Source organism: Eretmochelys imbricata, chromosome 26 (genome assembly GCF_965152235.1).
Source record: "Eretmochelys imbricata isolate rEreImb1 chromosome 26, rEreImb1.hap1, whole genome shotgun sequence".
NCBI lineage: Eukaryota > Metazoa > Chordata > Testudines > Cheloniidae > Eretmochelys > Eretmochelys imbricata.
This window is the reverse complement of record NC_135597.1, coordinates 3,609,483-3,634,552: the sequence shown is the minus strand read 5'-3', so window position 1 is coordinate 3,634,552 and position 25,070 is coordinate 3,609,483. Positions and strand designations below refer to the sequence as shown.

Genomic DNA, 25,070 nt, shown 5'->3' with positions numbered 1-25,070 from the left:
TTGATTCCTGCAATGAATACAAAGTTAGAGGCAATGCCACAGTTACATAAAGTTACTTTCTAACTATAATTCCATATGATATTGTGTGTGTAATGTGAAAACAAAAATTGTGTTGTGGGGGGGGAGTTGTAAATCAGGAGAAAACAAAGCGTGAAGAGTGGATGAACTGGGGATGAGGGGGTTGGTGATGTGAGGTATGGAGCCTTTCATCCATAGGTCAGTGATTTTAAATTAGTCTTTAGTCAGGAGTGGCCAAAAGTTATCTGCAGGATTTTCGCTGATCAGTGTCTTCTGTGAAACTGTTGTGTGGTCTTAGTGCCGGTTGTGCTACCTAGGTTTATACACACACCATGAAAAGACAGACCCTGCTCCAGTGAGCTTACAATCTAAGTATAAAACAAATGATACATTTTGCCTTATCCGTTGTGTCTCCCTGGTAACTGAGAGAGAGTTGTGATGAGTGTAATTAGCAGCAGTCATCTCACAAGCAGCAATATAGCTAAGTGTTTCTCTAAAGTGCACTCCACCATAATGTCCAAGCATTGATAGAATGGATTTGTCTTTAAAGCATGAAACTGATCCAAAAATTGTAATGCACTTTTGAAGATGCAAATGATGGCTTGTTTCGTAAGGACTTGAGGCAGCAATGGTGTTGGCTTAATTGATAGGAGAAGGTTAAGGGAATATTTACTAATGTTCCCAATTTAGAAGGGAGTCTATTTAAAAAACTGTAAAGTGACAAGGTAATAGGAAATATTGTTGCAGCTATTAGCCAGATGTTGACCTTTCCCATCTTAAGATTGCACAGCATTTATCTTGGATCCAGAGGGCAATTGATTCTCTCTTCAAGGGGAGCTGACATTCTAACTATATTATCTCTGGTATATGTGTACCCGGGTTATTGACCAAATGAGAAAGTCAGATGCTGTAGGTAAAGGGCAGGGTAGTTTAATCTAAATGCAGAGGTACACTGAGGTCTTTTGTATTCTGACCTATAAAATTATCATTTGTGCCCAAAGGACCTCAAGTCTGCATTGTTCCTGTTGGTTATTAAATGTCTATATATTCTCAAACAAGATACATGAGAGAGAATAAAATCCAGGCATATCCGTCAGTCCTGCAGGGGAATAAGCTATACTAATTGGTGTGGAAGGGATACTGCGCAAACCAATTTAAGATTCAAAATGGAGATTTGGCTTAAAATTTAAAATGTGGAGAGGCAACAGTGGTGTGTGGCACCCAAAATCTATGAAAATCATTTTTTCCCATTATTACTTCCTATGGCAATTTTAAAAATTGTGTCCCCTGAAATCCTGTGAAACTGGAATATGGCAAGGTGGGGACAGTGCTTAGGAACCAGTGTGTGCAAATAACCAGAACAAGGGGAAGCTGATCATTCTATTCTTCATTGTCCAAGCTGAATAAAATGCAAAAAAAATGTTGTGTAAATTAGGTATTTAATAATTTTGTTTTAATAATCTTAGGGCTGTTATTTTTATATTGCTCATTTTATTGAATTATATAGACAGTTGCTTGACGTATTTCTGAGTCCAAAGGGAAGTATTATTTATGTGTATTGTAGTGGCACCTAATCATGGACCAGACCCCATTGTGCTGTCCATCAAGTGTGTAAGAGAGACTGTCCCTACTCCAGGTTTCAGAGTAACAGCCGTGTTAGTCAGTATTTGCAAAAAGAAAAGGAGGACTTGTGGCACCTTAGAGACTAACCAATTTATTTGAGCATAAGCTTTCGTGAGCTACGAAAGCTTATGCTCAAATAAATTGGTTAGTCTCTAAGGTGCCACAAGTACTCCTTTTCATTTTGTCCCTACTCCAAAGACCTTACAATGTATTGAATGAAATTACATAGTTCAATAAGGATTTCTGAACGTAACACTTCCCAAACCTGTTTCTTATTCAGACATAGACCCATCCAATATGACATAGCTACTTAAACAGACATACAAATAGCCAGTCTCCACACAGGGCTGTGTGCAAAAAACTTTTGTCTGCATCACCCTCTTGAAGTATTCCTCTAAGGAGAATAGAGAGCTCCCCAGGTGTAAATTGGCATAGATCATTGAAGCGAACAGGTTTATGCCTGTTTAAGCGCCCAATCCAGCACCCTTTGAAGGCATCAGAAAGCCTCCCAATGACTTCAGTGATCTTTGAATCAGACTCTAAAACCCACTGAGGATTTTGGCCTGTAAGGTTTTTTTATTGTGCCATCTCATGCATGAGAAGCACCTTTGAAAAGGACAGCGTTTTAAAAGAGTCATGCTACCTTTCCTAATTCTTCTCTGCAATGTCTGCCTCATCTGTATTGCTGCCTTCATTAATATTCTGATGGACATTTACAAGTCCCCAGGGTACTCTGAATTTGTAATCGGGAAATTGGAAGATGCGTGTCCATAATATTTATATGGGTACATATTTAAATACGATTCATATGCATACATTAATTTGATTAAATTTTTTGCACAGGCTAAGCATTATTAGACTTCACCACTTAAAGCATCTCATGTGTGTTTTGTGCCCATGAAGTTGGCACTGAACCATTTTTATGGTATATTTTCAATAGACAGAAAAATGGATGAGCTTTTTAGTTACTGAACTCTTTGTCTTAAAAATAACCAACTCCCACTACAATCTACCTGCGATATGCTGTGCTTAACTGATTTCATTTTGATAGTGCTGTAAGCTGGTCTCTGATAATTGCCTTCTGTAATTGGAACAAATTTATGATTATGCTAATTCATCCTCTGCCACCCAATGTAGAGAAGCTGAGTTAATCCATATCTGCCCCTGCATTTCTTTTGTAGATCATTACATGATTAGCCTTTGGTGGAAATTTATGGGAACATTTTAATTCTGAGCAGGCATGATTTCTGGGGAAGAAAAACATTTATATATAAAAACTTAAGTTGCATTATAGACCGTCATTCTGAAACTTCATTCATGAGTCAAGCATTAAAGATCTTCAGACGTCTAATCCTTAAAAAGGCAGCTATTTTCAGCACATTATAATGAATTGCATGACATCCACTGATGATAAAGCAAGGGAAGTTAAATGCTAATGAATTTTAAGTCAACTCTTTAGAGATTCCAGGTTAAAAATTCAGAGTTAGGGATTCATTTGGATATGGAAATGTGGTGAATTATCTCACACCTTTACTTTTTGTGTCCTTTGTGGAGAAGTTATCTAAAGGGAACCTAGATCACTGGAAATGGTAAAATAAAAAAAGCCAAGTTAGCAGTTCATCCTTTAAAAAATTGCTTTCTAAACTCCTGCTGCTTTAGAAGTATTAATCAGATGTGGCAGAGGCACCTTCCCATTTTAAAGAAAGTAATTCTCTAGGAGAAGGGGGTCTTGCAGTGGTGGCTGGGATTAGTGAGGAGAATTCACAGTGCTGTCAAACATGCAGATAAAAAGTAAAAGGCACTGCATGCCCTCGCTTACAAATCATCTTTTGATTGCACATCTCTCAATGTTTTCACGTTTATGTTCCGTCTGTTTAATGTTCTCCCTTCACACCGATCATCATTCTTTTAAATGTTTTGCGTTAACGTAAACGTTTTTCATTCGCAATCTCAGGCTCAGTAAACAATGGATCACAGTGCGCTCGCGCGCGCTCTCTCTCTCTCTCTCCTGGAAAATATTGAGTTGTCTGAAGGAAAAATAGCGTGAAGTCCAAAAGTGCTGCTGTAACAGAAACCTGGAACTAAAAAAAAATTGATCTGGTGAGAGAGTCACAATGTAAAATATATATAGGTGTAAAATCATGAACTCCAGTCTGCACTAGCACTAGTCACATTTGTCATTTCACTTAATATTACTAGACATGTTTGTCATTTCCTTGCACATAAAGTGAATGTAATTCTGACTGTGGCCATTGGAATTCTGTCACTTGACTTGTTCTGGTGCTGTGGTTCCACAGTTTAACTTGGATTCCTAGTTTCTTTGATGGGGCATAGTCTGATTGCAAGTGTTGAAGTTAATTGCATGTAGGAAAATGAATAGTATGTGGATTTCAATTCACTTGATAGTTTCCTACCTCACTCAGACTAAAGGGAACTGTAATAAACCTGTGTAAATCCATCTAAAGAATAATCATTGATGGAGGAAGAGTATGATCAAATAATCCATAGGTGGTAAAACAAGGAAGGATAGCCCCTAAAGCTAAAAATGAGGAAGACACCTTAACAGGTACATTCAAATACTGCTTACACATCCTATGTAATCCCAGTAAAATGAATAGGCCAGAACTTGAGCCTGAGGCCTTGTCTACAGTACAGGGGAAATTCTATCTAAGCTGTGCAATTTGAGTTATGTGACTAGCATAACTCAAATTGACGTAGCTTTGATCTACTTACCACGGGGTCCATACTACACGATGTTGATGGGAGATGTTCTGCTGTTGACTCCCCCTCCTCCTGTTGACTCTTCTCGATCTGGTGGAGTACAAGAGTTGACGGGGGAAGCGATCTGCGGTCAGTTTAGTGGGTCTTCACTAGACCCGCTAAATTGACCACCGATGCATCGATCATTACTTGTCGATCCCCTGGTAAGTGGAAACAAGCCCTTATCAATTAGGTGTTGGTAAAAGGGAGGTGATTCTGTTCAGGGATAGAGGTCAGCTGAAACACCAGTGAGAATAAATGCAAGGAGTGGGACTGATGAATTAAGGTGTCTATAACTATGTGATTGCTATCAAGACTGACCAATAGAGGAGGTGGTTTCTAGGCTGTGACAGAACATACCTTAGATGTTCATCCAACATTGTGTAGGTTTCAGAGTAACAGCCGTGTTAGTCTGTATTCGCAAAAAGAAAAGGAGTACTTGTGGCACCTTGGAGACTAACCAATTTATTTGAGCATAAGCTTTCGTGAGCTACAGCTCGCTTCATCGGATGCAACATTGTGTAGTTTCTCTCTAAACATTGTCTGGTCTCACGTGCAGCACAGAAGTATATGTCCCAGGAACTGTCCTTTAGTTTCCATGAAAGAGAGTGTTAAGGAACAATGTTAAATAATGGTAAGGTTTGAAACACAAAATACATAACTAATGTTATGGTGATGGGAGCATTATGAGTACCTAGATACATAGAAGTGTTTAGAATGCTTAATGCTAAACTTAACAATGATGCTGTATCTTTAACTCATCTTGCTGTGATTTCTTTTTTGCCTAATAGCATACGTTAAAAATAGAGGAGGAAATGTACCCCAAGCTTGAATTTTTCAGCTATTGTGTTTATAAAATATGTCATATGGCTCAAATGTGCATCCAGTCCCTTGCTTAGCAGACCTGTATACTTGTCAATAAATTTCTTATATCCATGGGTATCATATAAGAAAAACATTGCCGTAAACCCCGTCTCCCTTCAAAGGCTGGCTTCCATCTGACTGTGCCATGTTGCAGAGATGTTACGAACTATAGGTATGTCAGTTGCACACCTTCTGTCCCCAGCTAACCAAAATGACTAATGGTACTGGAAGAGGAACCTGCTGTTTGGCATGAAATCTAATTGGCTTTGATGGTCTGCTTTTGCAGATTTGTTTATAAACTGGAAAATCTACAAAGTGCAGACCATCTGCGTAGAACAGTGTGCTAAAGAATGCCTGTAGTCTGCAAATCCATAAGCTCATTACCTCAAAGTTGCAAGTCCTTCCACAAGTTCCCAACTGAGGTTATCCATCTGAACTGAGACTTGGAAGGGTATTTGACTTCAGGACACAACCCTACCTCCTTTCAGTCTGAAAAACCTATCTATAAAAATGAGACACATTTGTTCAGCCTCTTAACAGGGTCTAAAGATTCCACTTCTGTTTTTAGTTTCTCAGTTCTGTAAAACACCAATTCACCATGCCTTAAATTAATATGTCAGTCAAACATTCCAAGTGCCTTGCAGATAGCTTCTGCAGTAACAATAACTATCCCTGGGTCATGGTTATTTTCACTGTGCATCTTTCTCTCCAGCTGTTCTGTTTCATTCTCTTCTCATCTCCCTACCCATCAGGTGGAATGGCTTAAGAATGAGGAGCCCATCGATTCCAACCAGGATGAGAACATCGACACCAGGGCAGATCACAACCTGATCATCCGCCAGGCCCGTCTGTCTGATTCTGGGAACTATACCTGCATGGCTGCCAACATAGTGGCCAAGAGAAGGAGCATGTCTGCGACAGTCGTGGTGTATGGTCAGTGGAAACGTGTAATATTTACTGCCTGGATTCTTTGCATTCGTAATAACCAGTGGGTTGCAAATAAAGATCATATTTGTTTGTACAGTGCCTAGCACAATGGGGTCCTTGTCTGTGATGAGGGCTTCCAGGCACTCCAAGAGGACAAAAATAATAAATAATCCTTGTTCCAGTTATTAATAAGGTCCACTTATAAACCTGGCCAAAGAAATAAGCCTTACACGTGGTGCTCTTAAGCCCTAATTCAGGAAAGCACTTAAGCACATGTCTAAACTGGGGGGAGGGATAGCTCAGTGGTTTGAGCATTGGCCTGCTAAACCCAGGGTTGTGAGTTCAATCCTTGAGGGGGCCATTTAGGGATCTGGGGCAAAAATTTGGGATTGGTCCTGCTTTGAGCAGGGGGTTGGACTAGATGATCTTCTGAGGTCCCTTCCAACCCTGATATTCTATGATTCTATGAAATACCATTCTGAATAGAGATATGCTCAAGTGCTTCCCTTAATTGGACCTATGTAGCATTATACAAACACTAGATAATGAATCTAAGGGCTGGTCTTCACTACGGGGAGATCAACACTACTGCAATTGATGCAGCAGGGGTCGATTTAGCAGGTCTAGAGAAGACCCGATAAATCGACGGCAGAGTGCTCTCCGGTTGACCCCGGTACACCACCTCTCCGAGAAGAGTAAGGAGGAAGTCAACCTAAGTGACGTTGACTCCAGCTACGTAGCTGGAGTAGTGTAACTTAGGTTGACTTACCCCGGTAGTGAAGACAAGCCCTTAAATGTTGTGTGGCACTGGTAAAAGAAGCAGAAACTTTTATTTTTACCACACCCTGTTGCTTACAGTGTTTGTTAAACTGGAGAGTGACAGTTTATCGATGAAGTCAGAGGCATGCCTAAACCATCACTTTTTAAAAAAACGATTGTGTTTATCCTTTAAGTGAAGCATATTTGAAGAGAACTGAGGTGCCTGCCTCCACATTCCCTTTAGAGTCTCACTGTCAGTCATTACACCTTCTGGCATATAAACCCACCAAAGGCAAACACAGCAGTTCTTTGACACCGTGTCCTTTATTTAATTGCATCCTGGTGCTATTTAGGTGGTGATGCCCCTATTTGGGCTTGGAATTTACCTGGCAGAATATATAAAAAAGAAAAATCTGAAAACAAAGGGATCAGAAATAAAGACTTGATGCTTAAGTCTTTCCATGCCATCCATAATGCCATGCGTGTGTGTTGCAGTGAATGGAGGCTGGTCGTCATGGACTGAGTGGTCTAACTGCAATGTGCGGTGTGGCCGAGGCTGGCAGAAGCGATCCCGGACCTGTACCAACCCTGCTCCGCTCAACGGGGGTGCTTTTTGTGAGGGAATGTCAGTGCAGAAAATTACCTGCACTTCACTTTGCCCTGGTGAGATATCCAAGTCTAACTTTAAATGTGACACCAAGAGAGCATTCTCTCCATCCGAAGTGCTCCGTGGCTTCCTGTGCTATGCAGAGCTACTGGGATCAAAGGGGAAATGGGAAGGCATTTGTTTAGACCGAAGTTCATAGTCTGTGCTTTTTATCTTTTTGTGCAACAGCAAAAGACTTAAAATCATCTGTGACCTGATCTGGTAGGGTGCTTGGTGCCCAGTGAATTCACCTGGGTGCTTAGGCACTAAACAGTGATTGTTATGATATAAAGAGAGGTCTCCACGTATTCAAGGACTGGTCCCCCTTAAAACTTGGCACAGCACTCCATTCCTTACCTCCTGAATGTAGGGCTTAGTGATGTTGGTAACTTTAGCAGGAGAAACACAGAACCCTGAACTTGGGACATAATGAGTAAATAAAGGATAATTCAGTTTTCAAATGCTTTTCTTTAAAATGCATTTTCCCTTTGTATACCAAGCTCAGGTTATAACTGAAGCATAGTTATGTCCCTTGAGACAGTGTGTTGCCTCTCTTGTTCACCTGAAACACTGTTTGTCTGATTTGGGGGAAGTGAGGGTATGTCACATGGGAGTAAATAAAACTGGTGTGTGTGTATAATTTTAGGATTTAATATTTTTGTTGGGCCTGAACCTGACCTCATTTAAATTGCTGGGAGTCTCTCCATTAACTTTTATAGGCTTTGGCCCAGTATTTACTGATTTGGGATTTAAAAGAATCTTAAGTGCCTGCGTTCACCTGACTTGTGTGTGAGAAGTGTAGACAGGGGACTGTGGAATGCTTTTAGGGTGTGAGTGGGGACCGAGAGAACTACAGATAAGTCCGAGACCTACTGATCCTAGATCTCACTCAGGGCATTAAAGAGAGACCACCAAAGTCATCGATGCTCTTTTTGTAAATGTCAGCACTGTTCCTGCTCTAGAGCGGTGTGAAACCTTCACACGTCAGCCTCTTTGGAGCTGAATTTTGGATGAACACTAGGAGCTAATAGCTGTATTATGAAGAAATATCTATCAGATTCCCTCTTGCAGTTTTTTATTGGCTGTCAGTGATGGTCTTTACTTTCTGCCCTAAACTGTTAAGTATTGTTGCTGAACTCTATTTAGACTAAAAGAAAAGGAGGACTTGTGGCACCTTAGAGACTAACAAACTTATTTGAGCATAAATAAATGCTTTCGTGAGCTACAGCGATGATCTGGAGAATGGTGTGGATTGTATCCTCAGCAAGTTTGCAGACGACACTAAACTGGGAGGAGTGGTAGATATGCTGGAGGGTAGGGATAGGATACAGAGGGACCTAGACAAATTGGAGGATTGAGCCAAAAGAAATCTGATGAGGTTCAACAAGGACAAGTGCGGAGTCCTGCACTTAGGACGGAAGAATCCAATGCACCGCTTCAGACTAGGGACCGAAGGGCTAGGCAGCAATTCTGCAGAAAAGGACCTAGGGGTTACAGCGGACAAGAAGCTGGATATGAGTCAACAGTGTGCCCTTGTAGCCAAGAAGGCCAGTGGCATTTTGGGGTGTATAAGTAGGGGCATTGCCAGCAGATCGAGGGACGTGATTGTTCCCCTCTATTCGACATTGGTGAGGCCTCATCTGGAGTACTGAGTCCAGTTTTGGGCCCCACACTACCAGAAGGATGTGGAAAAATTGGAGAGAGTCCAGCGGAGGGCAACAAAAATGATTAGGGGACTGGAACACATGACTTATGAGGAGAGGCTGAGGGAACTGGGATTGTTTAGTCTACAGAAGAGAAGAATGAGGGGAGATTTGATAGCTGCTTTCCACTACCTGAAAGGTGGTTCCAAATAGGATGGATCTAGACTATTCTCAGGGGTAGCGGATGACAGGACAAGGAGTAATGGTCTCAAGTTGCAGTGGGGGAGATTTAGGTTGGATATTAGGAAAAACTTTTTCACGAGGAGGGTGGTGAAACGCTGGAATGCGTTACCTAGTGGGGGGGTGGAATCTGCTTCCTTGGAAGTTTTTAAGGTCAGGCTTGACAAAGCCCTGGCTGGGATGATTTAACTGGGGATTGGTCCTGCTTTGAGCAGGGGGTTGGACTAGATGACCTCCTGAGGTCCCTTCCAACCCCCATATTCTATGATTCTATGAAGTAAGCTGTAGCTCACGAAAGTTTATGCTGAAATAAATTTGTTCGTCTCTACGGTGCCACAAGTCCTCCTTTTCTTTTTGCAGATACAGACGAACACGGCTGCTACTCTGAAATCTATTTAGACTATGTCTACACTAGAGACCTTACAGCAGCACAGGTGTACCACTGCAGCTATGCCGCTGTAAGATCTCCGGTGTAGCCACTCTATGCTGATGGGAGAGAGCTCTCCTGCCAGCATAATTAAACCACAATCGACGAATGGTGGTAGCTAACTTGGCTGGAGAGCATCTCCCACCAACATAGCGCTGTCCACACTGATGATTCTGTCGGTGTAACTTATGTCGGTCAGGAGGTGGTTTTTTCCTACCCCTGAGCAACATAAGTTTTACTGGCAGAAGTGTTAGAGTAGACATAGCCTCAGAGAGATGCTGCGTTCTACCCCAGAGGTGGCTGTGTTTCAGTGGTGGAGATCTGTATGTATAATATGGGAGAGAAGACAATTAGAATCCTAAAGATCTTTAGGATCTTTCTGGATAATAGATGCTAGATATGTGTCATCAGACATGGCCTGCATCTTTAAAATCAGTATTATGTAGCTCTTATCCAGAAATAAAGCTAATCTTCTGTATAGACATCTCTTGAGTTTGATAGTGTGTGCTCCAGTTGCTAAATCCCCCTGAGTGGGGGACTTAGGTTTCTTTAAAAGTAACCCTGAACACATCTGAATAACGAGTGGAGCAGGTAGCGTTCAGTACAGTACAGTCTGATCACACTGGCTGGTCAGATAACACATAGTGATCATGTTTACTTTTCTTCCTTTTTAGTGGACGGTAGTTGGGAGGTGTGGAGCGAATGGTCAGTCTGCAGCCCAGAATGTGAGCATCTGAGAATTCGGGAATGTACAGCTCCACCTCCAAGAAATGGAGGAAAATTCTGTGAGGGCTTTAGTCAAGAATCTGAGAATTGCACCGAAGGGCTTTGTATTCAAGGTAGGTGACATGACAATGACCCCTCTCATTAACAGTGACCTGAAGGCATTTCCTTCTGAAAAGATGCCCAACTGCAGGGCTCTAGAATGCAACACCATCACTCACATTTAAATCTGTAGGAGGCTCTTGGCTGAAATCCTTACAGATGTTGGAATACATTTTCAGGGAGTTATGTATCTGCCAATTTGAAATTCATTTGACTCTTGGCTCTTCGTTATGGCCTGAGGCAAAGCCCCCTGAAGTCAATTATAAGGCTCACTCTGGCTTCAAGGGCCTCTCGATTAGGCCCAAAGTGAATAATTTACCAGGATTTAGGAAGTGTAACCTGTACAGGCCAGGTTCACTTCATATAGACAGCACCAGGTGATTCTGGTGAGCCATGTAAAAATTCTTCGCATGTGTACAGTTTTTGCCCCAGTGAGTCACCCAGCAGAAGTGTATCTCACACTATTGGAACATGTCCTTTAGCTTTCCAACTTCTCATGGGATTAAATGGGTGAAGCACCAACATGTGTCTTGTTAGTGCCTTAGATACTTTCGGTCAGATTCAGTTCTCATTTGCACCTTTGTAACTCAGTAAAATTTCAAAGGTGTAACTAAGGGCTGATTTAAACTCTGCATGGTAAGTGTGACTCCCTTGCAACAAGGTCCTGATGCTTTTTGAACATTTGGAAAGCATTTAGCACATTGTGATTGCTGCCATAAAAACTAAGGATCCAAGAAAAATCAGGGCTGCAGCTGAAATATCAACCTAGAGGTGCATAACATCCAGGACAGCTGCATATTCTTGAAATAAATGAGAAATTAACAAGTTTATTCCTCTGTTACATTCAATTCCATTTCCATGAAGCAATGTTGTCACCTCATCCCGTTATAGCAATAAAATGGCAGCTTTGGGAACAATCAGGGACTCTAGGACTGAAATAAGTGAATTGAAAAAACAAACAAACCAAGTTTGTTTTATTTTTAAATAGTTTCCTTTGTTTCTGTTTCCATGGAAGTGTCTTCCCCTCCCTCCTTAGTCACAGCAAGACAAGTGGAGAGCTCAGGCTCCAATCTAATCCAGTTAGTGTGGCAGTGTGCTGTGGTGGCTAAAGCACTGGATTGGGAGTCAGGAGACACAGGTTCTATTCCTAGTTCTGCCACTGACCTGCTGGGTAACCCATCTGTAAAGTGGGGATAATGACCTTCCTTATGCAAAGTGTTTTGAGAACTGTGGATCTATTGCTTTTTTTAAAACTAAAGGGTTCCTGACATCTGTGTTAGTCACTCAGTGTTTGAACTCACCTTTTATTCACTATAGTTTATAAGCAATTTACTGCAGTTTTATTGGATGATAAAGGGAACGTCTCCCACGTAGGTCCATCCCCTGCAGGGCAACATGCCTTGCACAGAACTGGCACTGGCTGTTGTGGCTACCTGCGGCATTGAGCACTTTCAGACTGCTCTAAATTTGTAGTGTTGCTTCATCACCCAGCAGCCAAATCCCTCCCTAGTGCAGATCTGCTGAATTCAATGGCATTTACAATCCGGTTCGGATGTGGTGGTCGGCCTGAAGTCTCTAGCTTGCACTGCTTCCCCTTCTCACCACCATGTCTAAAATGCCTCTAACTAGTAGGACATCCTCTCTATATAGGCTCAACATCTGCTAGCTGAATGAGAGAGCAATACTCTGATCTGGTATGGCGGTTTCCACTGGTGTCTTTCTTCCATTAATGCCTACTACTCTACTTAGAAATTCAAAGGAAGAATTAAAGAAAAAAGTATATTGTGCCTAACCAGTTGCACAAAGGTGTACATTTGATGGGAAGAAAGTGGTACCTTTATGGACCCCATCTGGGAAACAGCTCATCTTTCAGCATGAGATTTGGTTACCTTTTATTTTATGGCCATTAGTAACCTTTGTAGGTAGTGAAGCTTAAGATATAAACAGGTTTCAGAGTAACAGCCGTGTTAGTCTGTCTTCGCAAAAAGAAAAGGAGTACTTGTGGCACCTTAGAGACTAACCAATTTATTTGAGCATGAGCTTTCGTGAGCTACAACTCACTTCATCGGATGCATCCGATGAAGTGAGCTATAGCTCACGAAAGCTCATGCTCAAATAAATTGGTTAGTCTCTAAGGTGCCACAAGTACTCCTTTTCTTTTTAAGATATAAAATTATCTAAGATAGGATTTTCAAAAGAATTTGTATTTCAGTGCCTACACCCCTTAGACTTTAAAGATCCTAGGCCTGGCTTTTTTTTATTTAAATGTAGTCATGTTATCGCTCATTCATTAGCTGAGATTTCCAGTGCTACAGCACGGTCCGTCCAGCTTCTGAGACATTAAATTAACAACCATTAATTGGTTAAGAGGGCATAGGCAGGACTTATGATTTATTTGTTTTCTTGGGTATAAGCAGAATAGTGAGTGAGAATCCGTGGGATACAGAATTCATTCAGCGTTTGAGGCTCAAACTGTGGTGAATGTAAGATGCTCATTGTTCTTTCTCCCTGCTATGCATGAGATGAACACCTTTCCCCACAGACGCTTGCTACGTCCCGCATGCCTTCCTGCGTATTTCTACAATATGCATATTAGTATATCCATTGAAAATCAATCTCAACCTGTTACCATGGTGTGACTTGTCAGAAGTATGTGCTGAAAGGGGCATACAAGGATGTAACTGTGCACTGCAGCACGTATCCATGTTTATGGCAGTCATGCAGGTGGCCTGCTAGCTATTCTATGGCCCTCATCAGTAGTATCTGGATGTTTCTTACAGAAAGTGTCCCTAAAAGCTGTTGATTTTACTGAAGTTTTGCTAGAAAGGTAAAGGGATCCACTTTCACTTCCGGAAGCTGTAATGATAATTCCCTCCACTTACACTGTGCAGTATAATACCAGTTCCTTGCCTGAAGTGTCCCATGCCATACTTATGCATTAAAGATGGAGGGACAGAGATGCCTCCTAGAGTTATCGTGACAGTGTGGAAAGGAGCTCATTGTCTGAGGGGAGGTTAAATTTGTCAAAAGAGCATATCACAAATATCACTGCTTGATAAATTTACCTGTATTTATTGTGGTAGTTTCATGATCTCAGGGCAAGGATACAATCTCCCTGTGGTTTGTACAGGGCAGAGCACAATGGGGCACAGATCCTGACTGGAGCATCTGAGTATTGTTGTATCGTTAATAGTGTATGTTATCTGACGGGTCTCTATTGTGCGGCTTTTCCAACCATTTCCAAAGGCTTAATTTCCCCTTTCTTAGGCATTCTGGTTCTTTCTGAGCAGTCCATCTAGCTGCAATCTGTAGCCTTGTCTCTGAATGCCCTTGCCAGAAGAGATTTTATTACAATGAACCCTATCATGACTGTCTGCAGTGAATTATCACTTTAATATTGGTTCAAGTGCCTCTTAGATGTTGCAGGAACACAGAAACGTAGGGCTATGCCAGCCAAGTGTCTCCTGAGGACCACACCTGATACTTGATACTGACTCCAGGAGTTTTAAAAAAAACATGTCTTCAAAAAATGCACTGGTGGAGCTTTGTGTAGAAGCAGACAAGAGACTCTCCTCAGACACATTTCGATGGTCGATGAGGGAGAATATGTCTCGTATTATATTTGAATTCTATTTCTGGACCTGGCAGCGATACACCCAGTAAACTTGGACTTTTTGCTTAGCCTCTGCACTGTCCCAGTTCTCAAATTTAGGAACAACCACTGAAAACCAGACACATGTCAAGCGGGAATGTTTTACACATCAAAAAACAGAAATCTCTAAGATTCTGCAGAGTGAATCTCACACACTTAGGTACCTCAGTTAATTGACTGAAAACATGCTCTTTTAGTCCAGTTTCTTTTAATGACCTACCTTTAGCTGTAATGCACTCATCTGCTGCTGTACCCTGTAATATGTCATTCAGACTGGAATCTGTATAGACTGTACCTTTAGAGAAGAGCTTGATTGTAAATCCCATTGGCAGAAACAGAAGGTTCTTGGGGTGTGGGCAGTTCTGAATGGTGCTTTTTACTTAGTCTCATACAAAAGAGAGTTTGACTCTTTCCACTTGTTCCCGCAGCTACAAATCCAGTTTGTAGTTTTGGGTCCTGAAGATAAAGCAGATTTCCTTTAGAAGGGATTAGCACCTTTGGTTTTGCAGAGATCTGAGTTGAGGAAATTCCACAATTGTGATTGAAAGCAAAGAAACTTCAGAATGTAAAGAACCTTTTGCCAGTCCATCTTCCTTGTCAGTAAACAAATACATAATGATAATATTTTTTTAAAAGTGCTTATGCTTCAAGACACAAGACCACTGATTACAGATGCAGGTACAGTGCAGCAAAGCCACTTTTTCTCTTATTAAATTTAAATGAAAGGTGTCATATTGACAACCCTGGGCGAGACACAAGTCCTCTGTTTATCCACAGAATGGATATGGTACAGCTTTAACTATTTTTGCTTTATTCACTCTACTACCCTGTTAATGTGCCCCAGTGCTTACCAGGAGGAACTCTAGTTCTCAGGGGTAAAAGGAAGTTCATATCCCAGGCCCATTCAGTCCCCAGGCAAGGGGATCAGTGAATGTCATTGGTGGTGGTTTTACAACGTGGACAATTATCTAACTGAAAACTGGAAAGAAACGCAGCAGCTCCTTTCACGTGGACTGCCAAAAAGCTGTGATATGGCAACAACATTTGTTCAGTAATGCCCTGGTTTATTTAGTGTATTTTGGTTCGTTTACTTTACTTGGTTTGTAAATTTTCTGGGGCAGGGACCAGCCTCTTGTTCTGTGTTTGTAGAGTGCCTAGCGTAACTGGATCATGGTCCATGCCTGGGGCCCATTGGTGCTACTGCAATACAAATAATAATTTTAGAATGTCTGCCTCATCTGGCTAATTGCATTACAGTAAACAGAAAAAAATGCCTTGCCAAACTTTACTTAAGTGCAATTATTTTTAGGCTATCTTGCCTTTTCCCACAGAATTCTAGTACTTCCATGTGGCTTAACATTTAAAGAGACAGTGACTCTATACACTAAATTTTTTGTATAATTATTTTTCTTGAAAACAACAACACAAACTCTTCTGTCCAGTGATTAACTAAATAGAGTAGGCCTGGGAACAAACCGTTTGTAGCATAGCAAAAATCTTCTGCCTCTGAAGCAGATCGTTTTTTTGCAAAGGGGACTTTGCATGAGTCAAGAGTGCGATGCTGTTGCAAAAAAAAAGCAAATGTAATTTTGGGTTGCATTAGCAGAGGCATAGCCTGCAAGTCATGGGAGGTGATAGTACCCCTCTCCTTGACACTGGTTAGGCCTCAGTTGAACTACTGTGTCCAATTTTGGTCACCAGTGTATAGAAAGGATGTAGAGAAACTGGAAATGATCCTGAGGTGAGCAACAAAGATGATCAAAGGGATGGAATGGAAATCATAGGAGCAAAGGCTGAAGGAACTGGGTACGTTTAGTTTGGAAAAAATAAAATTAAAGGGGGACATGATAGTGGTTTTCATATACTTGAAAGGCTGCCATAAAAAAAAAAAAGGCAGGACGAGAAGCGCAATGGGGTCAAACTAGACTATAGCCGATTGAGGTTAAATTTCAGGAAAAACTTCCTAACTGTAAGAACAGTAGGATAATGGAACAAACTGCCTAGGGAAGTACTGAAATCTCCTTCACTGGAAGTTTTCAAAAAGAGGCCGGATAGCCATCTGCCTTGGATGGTTGAGACAACAAATCCTGCATCTTGGTAGGGGATTTGACTAGATGATCCTTGCTGTCCCTTCTAACCTTATGGGTCTATGATTCTGTGAGTTACAAAGTCTGTAAAATAGTATACACAACAAATTTGAATGAGAAAAGGGGCATTGTGAAATAATTTAGGCTCTAAATGCAAGCTTTATTTAAAAAAGAAAAATTGGGTAGTGATGGGAGAATAAGGTTAAAAACCTTATGTGAGTAATTTTTTTAGAATTTTGAAATATGTGAATGAGTTGGAGGTCTCTTTGTATGCTTGGGGGGAGGAGTTGTTAAATCATTGTTGGAAGCAAGTCACAATAACAATAGTTTCTATTTCATGTATTTCAATGAACACAAGTAAATGAAATTTAACACAGTGTTCGGTGCAGCTTGGACAGTGAAAATGAACTAGCTATTTGAAAAGGATAAATGGGATTAATTGTGAAAAGCAAACTAGATTACTGAAATTAAAAGGAGTCTAAAGTAGAAGACTATTAGGAACATAGGTATTGACATCAAAGTGATATTATTTAAATGAGCAGAATTAAACTCTTGGCTGGCACTGAATAATGCCTAACCTGGAAAAATAAAAATCTATAGTGGGTTGATGTGCATGCAAATCTCTCATTGTATAGATTATGGTTTCTACTCTTTTTGCAAGGAGAAAAAAGAGCTGAGGAAACTAATTGCAGATTTCTTTTTGTTGCACACACTAGTGATTGCTCACCCAACATTGGGGTCAGAAACCGGTCCATAGGTGTTGTACCTGAGGTAGCAAAATTTGGGGTCAAGTCTGTTCTCAGTATTACCATCCTATGTAAGGAGTAACTGCCCTGAAAGTTGATGATGCCAAGCTGTTGTAAGAGAAAGAAGACTGAAGCCCAATGATTTAAAAGGATTTACTCCAGGTTTATACCAGTGGAGCTGAGATCAGGTCTGGCCCATTATGTGTTTCATTTTTTAAATAGGTTGCTCTCCTGGTTTTGATGGGATGGCAGGTGGTGGGGAGCATGTGTTTGCTCCAAAACTTGAATCTCCATATGTGTTAATTCAATTAGACTGAAATATTAAGTGTCTCTTGTCTCTTTCATCTTGGAGTGTGATGTGATATTACTCCTTTATGGGTCATGCTGTATGTATATAGTTATGTCAAATTATTTTTAGGGCCATAATTGCTTTCTCAGCTAATAGGAATTGATGCAATTATCCCATCTGGTTTTTATTTTCCTTCGTGTTCCAATATGTGCCTTACCAGCTCTGCTTTACATCCCACAGGGAATTGTGAGGGAAATGCAGTGCAGTGCTGCAGAAAACTAATCTCTTGGAGTTATTTATCTCAGGCACAACTTGTTAACTTTGTTCCTTTCATGAGGCAAAAATAGAAATGAAACATTTCTGTGCTTAACAAGTATGGACTCTTACGAAGGCAAAGTTGGAAACCCTAAATTGCAGATAGGAATTGCAGATACCAGCAGTTCTTTCTAGGTAGGAAAAGTTCTAATCCTCAGAAAGAATTTTCAGACTTTCATTCATTAAATGAAAATTTCAGTGACCAGTTGGGGGGTTAGGTAGATTTCATGGGAGTCCAGTTCTCAGCTGAAACAACGGTTCTCCAGGAAGTGAAATCTTTGAGGCGGAACAAGGAATAAAGTAGCGGACTAAGGACCTTCCCTCCAAAAAAATGAATCCAAACCATGGTAACACACAAACTTTGGACAAACAGTAGTGAATATGGTTTTCTGAAGATGTCTATACTTGTTGCTTACACAGCTCTCATTTAAAATAAGTAAGAGAAGCAAGGCTAAATATTAGCTATTTAAGGGGTCTAAAAACTCTGGAGGGAGACTGAATGATTACAGTACACTGGTAGGGTTAAAATGGGGCTGAATTAGCAGGAAACTATTCCACTGTTCCATCTCACCACTGGAGAATGTCTCCCAAGGGAAGTTAGGAAGCTTTCTTGTGTTGTTTAAAACTAGACTGGATATTATGCTGTGGAGAACCATGCTGCATTGGCAGGGAGGCAGCCTAATAGAAATGTAGGTGCTGGAGATGGGGAACAAAACTAACCTTTCCCTCAAATTCCCTTGACATTTACCAAACTAAACCCATTTTGGATCTTGACGTAAATGTGTTATTCCAGAATTCATTTTTCCCTTTCCATTAGGAGTACAATGCTAGGTTTACACAATGATAACCAGTATGAATGTTGATGATTGAAAGGGCAGTGCAGAATGAGCAAGGCTGGTGTATTAATAGGAGTTCTAAATATAAGTGCATATGAACTTATCAAGTCCTAATTTTTGGTGTCATTTTGATATCCACCACCTGTCTTTTCTAGAGTCTACAGTATGTTTGGCAAATGATTGATCAATCTGTCTTCAGCAATAAAATATTTTTTCTGTTTTCCAAATTCACATGGGTTGCAGATTGTGTTTAACCATTTCGACCATCTGGAAAGTTAAAATTACCTTTTGTTAAATATTTGCATAAATAAGTATGATAGAAAACAATTGTTGGAAAATAATTCCCTGGTCATCTATTCTATTTGACATCAATAGCACAGAATTTTTCAGTATACTAAACCCATAAATTTTTGGTCCAATCTCCTCTTAAATACTTAGTGTTGGGGGTCTCATCAAGTACCCATATCAAGTTGCCCCATAGCGTGCATGGTAATATACCATACTGTGTGAGTGTGTTTTGGCTGTATTCACAGACCAGTCAGTCATGGCCAAAGTGCAAAAATTTCATCTGTCGTCTGTCATAGAACGTGACGTGAAGACATCTATTAATGCCAAATTCATACACGCTAGGTCAAGAGAAGGAGTTTATCATGAAGAACTATGTAGAGTAGTTAGGAGAGACCAGAACAGTTATATTTCAAAAATTGCTAATTGTCAGGGGTACAAAAATGGCCAGTGAGGTCCAGCAATAAGGATGTGACTCTAAAACAAGCTTTCAGACCAACAGCAGCAAATCAATGAAGTATTTGCCAGCTAAATGAAGGTTCATTTCTCCATTTGCACCTAATCTTCTTGCCTAAAAGGACACCAGTTTTTTGTAAAGTAAAGATACAACATGATGGGTAATGCCTGGTTGGCATTACAAGTGCAGAAGCTATGCACTAATCCATTTTCTCTCAGTCTTTAAAAATTAGACAGCAGATTGCCTTCCACTCATGAACAGAATAAGGGTGGAGTTTTGTGGGGTTTTTTACTCCCCCCACCCCACACACACACAAACGTGTGTGTTTTTAATTAGAAAAGGTTGCCATGGCATCACCAAGCTTGAGAAAAACAGAAATTGACTTGTGAAAGCAAAAATGACAGATCACTTTGGTTAGAGGCAGTCCTAAGTTTTTGTCAGTTTCTTGTGCATATGTTGCTTATTTCAGTGGTCATTCCATACTATTATTCTCTGTTGTATAGTTTCCTTGGTGGGTTTCTATGTAGAATCCAATGAGAAGGATTGTGTGTGTGTGTTTTATTTTTTATCTATTTGCTTTAAAGTTACATGTTTTATCTTGAAAAAAACATTGATTTTTTTTCCCAGTGCCCACAAAAGCTTGCTAGGTTACAAACTGATGCACTACAAGCATCCTTTGCCAGTGCATCATAAACACCAAAACATTCTGCTTTTCCATACCGCAGCCAGCCAGCCATGTTGATTTTGGCCAGATGACTTCTGGTTCTGCAATTTAGCAGGAGGAGAATACCAAACTCATTTCATTTCTATTCAGATCTACTGTAGATTGTAATCTGTGTTTGCAGGAGGGGTATGTTTGTTTCCATCTCAAATTCAATGACTTGTGGTTCATTCACCATCTATGCACCCAATTTCCCATCATAAAGCTTTTTAAAGGAAAACTGTACCATAGGGGCTCAGCATTTAATTACAGGACATAAAAATGAGTCTTTCAACATGAATAATGGTGGACTTTTGTTCAATCACTGTAGCACTGAACCTTTTTATTGTCAATAAAAATAACGGAAACCACCTCATAACCAGTTTCCTTTCTTTATCATGCATTCAAATGGTCCATCTAGACTGTTAACCTGACTCTGATAATGGCTAATACCAGTTGCTTCAGAGGAAGAAACCCTATAATGGAAAATTATGGAATAGCTCACTTATTGAGAAAGTTTTCCCAATGCCAGGAAGCTAGAGGTAGATTTATACCCATACTATGATTATTTCATCCTAGCCAAATATGTCATTTTTAAAATCCTGCTAAGTCCTTGGCCTCAGTTATATCTTGCAGCCATGAATTGCACTATTTAGTTATGTACTGGTTATAAAAAATACTTTAATGAAAGTTACTCATGCAGATAGTCTCTCTGAATTCTATGAGATATTCATATGAGTTAAGGGGTGGTAAGAGTGGGCCCTAAATTGCAGTGCTTGCCGTGTGTGTGAGAGAGAGAGAGAGAGAGACCAGTACTATTCTTCATCTAATGAGGAAGTAAGCACAGTAATTTCTAAAATCAGTAAGGAAATTAATAATTAATGTATAGTGTGAATGACTAATATAATATAGACTGATATACACACACACATGCTTGTATTTGTGTGTGTTGCATATACAGGTACATAAGAATGAATATTAACCATGTATGCACTTTTGATTGTTAAACAAATATTTAACTAATCAGTTTTCCTTTAAATTTTTATTTCATTACATCATCCTTCATTGAGAAATATAGATGATTCTTGACTAACTTCATCTGAGCTCGCCAGGAGTAAGTTAAGAGTAGGGGTGTGTGTGTGTGTATGTAAGTGTAAAATAACCAAGAGAGGTAACAAAGAAACTAAAACAACTAACTGAGAAATAACTGGAAAGAAATACCTTGGAAGAGATTTCTTTTAAATGATGAAGGAAAATATATGGACAACATAAAAAATTCATATTGTCAGCAAACAAGGAGAAAACTTTTCATTTATAGAGCAAGACAGAAAGTGATATGGGAAATAGATACACTCCATGTAAATTTATTAAGTGCAACTTTGTGTCTCTCTCTCTCTCTCTCTCTTTCTCTCTCTTTTAGATAAAAAACTTCTTCATGAAATAAAACCCCAAAGTAAGTTGTTTTTTGTCTTGTAATTTTTTTTTTTCATTTTCTCTTTCATTCTGCTTTATTTGTTTAGGAGCTAAATAAAACAAAGTTATATGAAAGGCAAATGGATTAACAAAAGCCTCTTCTTAGTAATCATAGATTTTAGATTAAATATAAAAAAGTGACTATTCTTCAGCAGTTATGAATCAAATTGTGGGCCATTTCTGCAGTAATGCTTATCTTAGAATTACTCTCTTGAGGTCTGTTGTGCTTTTATGAATAAAACAGGACCAGATGAAAAATTTCTATATAAACAAAAGGTTTTGCCCAACCAGCTGAAATTCCCTTTTTACAAAAACACCCCGAAATGTCCAGAATTTCAGTGAAGACATTTTGATTATATTTTTGACCTAATTATGTTGTGAGGAAAAATCTATTTTCTGAGAAGCACTAGTTCTGTGTCTGAATGTGTGAACATTTCTTTGAATTCTTCTGGTGAAAGATTCCCTATGAGTGCATATTATTTATTTGAAATTCCCAGACATGAAGGCCATGTTTTATAAGGATCCTAAGTGAATTAGGCACTTAAAATTCACTGAGGTTTGGCCATCTAACTATTTGGCAATCTTTTGGAAATCCCAGCCCAAGGTATATATTCTTAGGAATACATGCAGTAGGCTTTAGATGTCAAATTGACAGTTAATTTTCATGGGGTTTTATAATGGGAAGTTCAGTAAACACAGTTCAGAGTACTTTGCTATGTTAAAAAACAGGGATTTATAACCAAAATTATTCTTTCATAATGCATCTCGTCCACTGATACTTATAATATCCACACAGATTGAGGATGTATAACTTAGTTTCAAAAATGTGATGCAATAAAAGTAATAATAAAGAAGAATAATTATCCTCCTAGATAGCTGCACCTCTTGGCAGGCTGAAGGAACTTGGCCTTCAGTTTCTCATCTTGTAACACATTGGAGTTCTGTGGGTGTCCTACATATAAACGATCGTTATTACATTTTATTGCTTGCGTTGTGCAGAGTCCTTGAATAAGAGCATTTTCCCTGTGCTTTTTCCAATTATGAAATATTTCTATGGATATTCAAAATCAAAAGCAAACTGTAAAACATTCCATGGTTGGCTTGCATTATCATGCCCTTCTAAATTTGTCTTAATGGGACCATCCCCGTTCTGCCCTGAACTACTCTTTTATTTTGTAACTTATCTTGAGCAACTGTCGCATTTTCATCTATGCACCTCCTACTTAATTATTGGATCCTAAAAGTGAATCCATCAAACAGCTTTAATTTCTGATTTATTAAAAATAAAACCTTAATGGAGTCCATTTTAGTGCATGAGGCTCCTAGGGGAATTAAATAGTGTTTCCTTAATCTGTGAGGCTAGAAGTACATTATATAAATACAGCTTGTTGCTGTTCATTGAAAACAGGGGCTTAGTTTAAGACTACATGAATCATCACTGATGTGAAATCAATCAATTATGAAGATAATTAAGAAACAACCTGTTCTGCGAAATAGCCTTATGCATGGTTCTCTGGCTTTGACTGGTTTCATATCTGTTAAGACTTTCACGTGCTCAAAGAATGATTGTATGGAGAGAGATTTCCAGAGGCTGGAGGGTACAAAAAGAGAGCAAAGTGAAGGGAGACGGAGAATAAAAGCTAGAGAAATCTTTGATATCTCCTAACAAACTGTAATGGCAAACTGGAGGAAATGTGTGCCCTCTATGGCTCGTGGAAAGCACTTTATTGTAAATGAGATAATTTAATCAATTACATTTCCTAATGTACTAAACCAAATGTTTCATTTTCTGCTCGTGCACATCTTAAATTATCTTCAGGTGCTTTATGAAACTTAATCATAGTTAATAGAAACTTCATTACCATCAAATATGCTTTCAATAAATGTTGTGTAACAGTGTCAGGAGATGGAGTGAAATATTAGTTATGATTACCACAAACACGTACCCTGGAACAAAATCACAGAAACTTATTGCTTTAAGAAAGTCACTGCCTCCTCTGGGTCAGGAGGATGCAGTTCATTAAATAATAATTGGTTGACTTCAAGTGTTCTTTTCAGTTGAATCGCATCTGGAAAAAAACACAAAGTACCAAAGCAAAAAAAAAAAATCCACAGTTCCTTTTTCTTGAATCTCCATTCTCCCAAAGGAAAGAAATTCTGCATAAAAGGTGAGAATGGAAAAAGAGATTAAAGTGTTTTTTTTTTCATTTGTTATTTGGAAACAAATAATAGTGCTGTGAATAGAAATGAACGAATAAACACATCTTTTTATAAGCAGCATTTTCCCTTGGAACAAAATTAGTACCATTTTGCTTCTTTAAATTGTCATACTTAGTGAATTCTTTTCTCCCCCCTGAATCTCAACTGTTTGTAGTTTTCAGAGTAACAGCCGTGTTAGTCTGTATTCGCAAAAAGAAAAGGAGTACTTGAGGCACCTTAGAGACTAACCAATTTATTTGAGCATGAGCTTTCGTGAGCTACAGCTCACTTTTTGCTGTTATGTCTTTTCATCCCTGACTAAGAAATAGTTGTGTGAATACCTGAGTATCACTTTCAGGTCATCTCTTAAAAAAAAACACCAAACAAACAAACAAAGCAACCAGAACACTGAATATCTTATTAAAGATAAGGAATCCTAGAAATAAACCTTATACCAAGAAGAGAACCATCAAATTTAGGTCCCAGTTGTGTTTTTAAAAATATATATTTTTCATTAATGTAAATTGTTTTTGTTTTTCTAATGCTGTTGGTTTTTTTCCCCCCAAACCTTTTTAATTAGTATTTGAATATTCTCCTCAGCACTTGTAATCCAAACATGGCAGTCTTGTGCTGAAACCAAAAATGAAACTGACTGATCTATTTTATTGTCTAAGATGAGTGGAAAATGAGAATGTAAATTATCTAAGTACATTTGTTTGAATAATGTAAGAATTAAGAATTATGAATTACTATTAGTAACATAGCTGAGAGATTTTCTTAATGATTTTTACCCCAACAGTGTTTAAAATGTGACAGCTTTTTAAAATATTCTCAGTTTTACATATCCTGTTTTGACAGTGAAGAATAACTTCTGAATTCCTGCACTATACGTCTATTGCCACCTGTACGCCTCTGGCAGCTGCGGATTTTTATTATTAGTGGGGGTATGCATGTTTAGATCAGAATTTAACCTATTTGTAAAGGAGGAGGGAACAAATTAAGATTTTCCACTTTTTTCTGTATAAAAGGGATACTTTTTACAAAGTTTATATGTTTAAGACAACTACTGGATAGGTCAATGTAGCTCCCAAAAGGACGGGAATGTGAAGGTGGGGAGCTCAAACACTTGTTAACTGATTACTTCTACCCTCTGGGATATATACCATTCCAGGATGTTTCATAATAAACAACACATCTCCTGGCTTACCCAACGTACCATTTATCCACAAAAGTTGTCAGGAATAGAGTATCAGAGTTAATTATCTAACAACAAAGATTGCTTGGGGACACATAAGTGAG

General features: G+C 39.3%; 1 protein-coding gene across 1 annotated transcript in view; it reads left to right on the top strand.

Annotated features, from left to right (window-relative positions):
* UNC5D (unc-5 netrin receptor D) overlaps nt 1-25,070 on the top strand; it is a 158,782-nt gene that overhangs the window by 71,520 nt on the left and 62,192 nt on the right. Inside the window, exons 4-7 of the mRNA XM_077805542.1 lie at nt 6,018-6,198; nt 7,447-7,614; nt 10,582-10,746; nt 21,520-21,552. Coding sequence (XP_077661668.1) covers nt 6,018-6,198; nt 7,447-7,614; nt 10,582-10,746; nt 21,520-21,552 — 547 coding nt within the window. The remainder of the gene's footprint in view (nt 1-6,017; nt 6,199-7,446; nt 7,615-10,581; nt 10,747-21,519; nt 21,553-25,070) is intronic.